At 41.9% G+C, this 1,903-nt stretch overlaps 1 protein-coding gene across 1 annotated transcript; it reads right to left on the bottom strand.

Annotated features, from left to right (window-relative positions):
• Positions 1 to 226: 226 nt before the first annotated feature.
• LOC141612986 (uncharacterized) lies at positions 227 to 1,903 on the bottom strand. The gene has a single exon (XM_074431731.1). It carries the CDS (start codon positions 1,901 to 1,903, stop codon positions 227 to 229), a length of 1,677 nt encoding a protein of 558 aa, XP_074287832.1.

Below are 1,903 nucleotides of genomic sequence, written 5' to 3'. Positions count from 1 at the left end.
GCCATACAATTAAACTCACTGCCATTGTCACTTCGTACAATCTTGACCTGTTTTGAAAATTGAGTACGAACCATAGATAAAAAATGCATAAACATGTCGGTAACCTCTGTCTTATCCGTCAACAAATAAACCCAAACTGATCGGGAGTGGTCGTCAACCAAAGTTAAAAAATACTTTGCGCCACAAGATGATTGAATACGATATGGACCCCATAAATCGCAGTGAATTAATTCGAAAATATCAGAAGCAGTATTAATGTATTATCACTTGAAACAAAATGTTGACGATGCTGTTTGGCTAAATGACACACATCACAAACCAAATTTTTATTTGAACTTAAATTACTAGCTAGGGGTATGAATTTCACCACTTTATCAGCCGCATGCCCAAGTCTTCGATGCCACAAATCAAGTGTGCCGGTAGTACCCACTTGATGTATTCCCGAAGCAATCTTTTCCGAGCAAAGCCAATAAAGTCCGTCTCGCAACTCACCAACTCCAATCATCATCCTCGAGGACCGGTCCTGTATAGAAAAAGAATCTTTAGCAAATTGAAATAAATAATCATTATCAGCCGTTAATTGTGATACGGAAATAAGACTGCAAGTAAGACTTGGAATAAATAAGACACGTCTTAAAGTAATTGTGCCACTGATTTGTACAGTCCCCATAATAGAGGCCATAACCTGATGCCCATTCGGAAGTCCAACGGGACGTGGTGGAATCGTAATTTGCTCCGTAAAACTCGCTAAATCATCTGTGACATGATTAGACGCACCCGTATCTATAATCCAATTATGAGACATACCAGATAACCGATCGGAGGATACAATCGAGTGAGTAGCAGAATGTGGATCAGCGTTGGTAAAAATCATATTAGCACGAGCAGTACTCGAGGACCCAACACCTTGAGAAGTAGAGGCCCCGACACCATCTCCTTGACCCGCCCCTCTGCTGCGAAGAAACTCAGTCATAGTACGAGGACGCGGGCCCCACCAGTCAGGAAACTTATTGGTTTTAAAGAAACAGTTGTTAACAGCATGACCATTTACCGTACAAAACGAGCAGAATTGTTTCCGACGCTCAGCTTTTTCTTTTTCACGTTGAGCCTTCCAATCAATTGGTGGACGAGCAGCACCAGGTATTGCGAAGGCCATAATATCCGGTGTCTCGGAGGTGACAGCAGGCGCAAGGAGGCGCTCTGCCTGAAGGGCAGCATGATAGGCTCGGTTAACAGTAGGTAAGGGATTTAACTGAAATTGTTGATTACGCAAATTACCGTATAGAGTCTGATCAAGCCCCATAAAAAATTGATGGAGACGTTCATTATCAAGACGAGTAATCGCCTTGGAAGCGATATCACAGGTGCATTTCCCACATTCACAGGTAAAGAGTGGTTCATGGACAAGAATAGCATCCCATAAACTCTTTAATTTACCATAGTATTGGGTAACAGACATACCTTTGGTTTGTTTGCAATTACCGAGATCAGTTTTCAGATTATGAATAGTAGTGCCGTTTACCACCGCAAATCGTTCCGCTAGATCAGCCCAAACAGCAGCGGCGTCTTCGATATAGGGCACGCTTTCTAAGACAGACGGAGCAATTGTATGTTGTAGCCATTGGACAATGGTGCAATTGACGACCTCCCATTGTCCAAGCATAAAAGCATCAGTAGGTTTTTTAATGGAATCGTCACAAAAACCAAATTTGCTACGCGATTTGAGAGACATCCTTATAGAACGACTCCAATCATCATAGTTAAGGTTTGTTAATTGAACTTGAGAAATTTTAATTCCCGGAATATCACCAGATCCGAGAAAATAGAGAGAAAGGGGATCAATTTTTTGGGTAGAACTATTTTCAATGGTATGTTCGATGGCGGAGTCGTCGCCAATAGCCAT

The sequence above is a fragment of the Silene latifolia genome, chromosome 11, assembly GCF_048544455.1.
Source record: "Silene latifolia isolate original U9 population chromosome 11, ASM4854445v1, whole genome shotgun sequence".
Taxonomy (NCBI): Eukaryota; Viridiplantae; Streptophyta; class Magnoliopsida; order Caryophyllales; family Caryophyllaceae; genus Silene; species Silene latifolia.
Note: the sequence above shows the minus strand (reverse complement) of the source record. Positions and strands in the feature narration are given on the sequence as shown.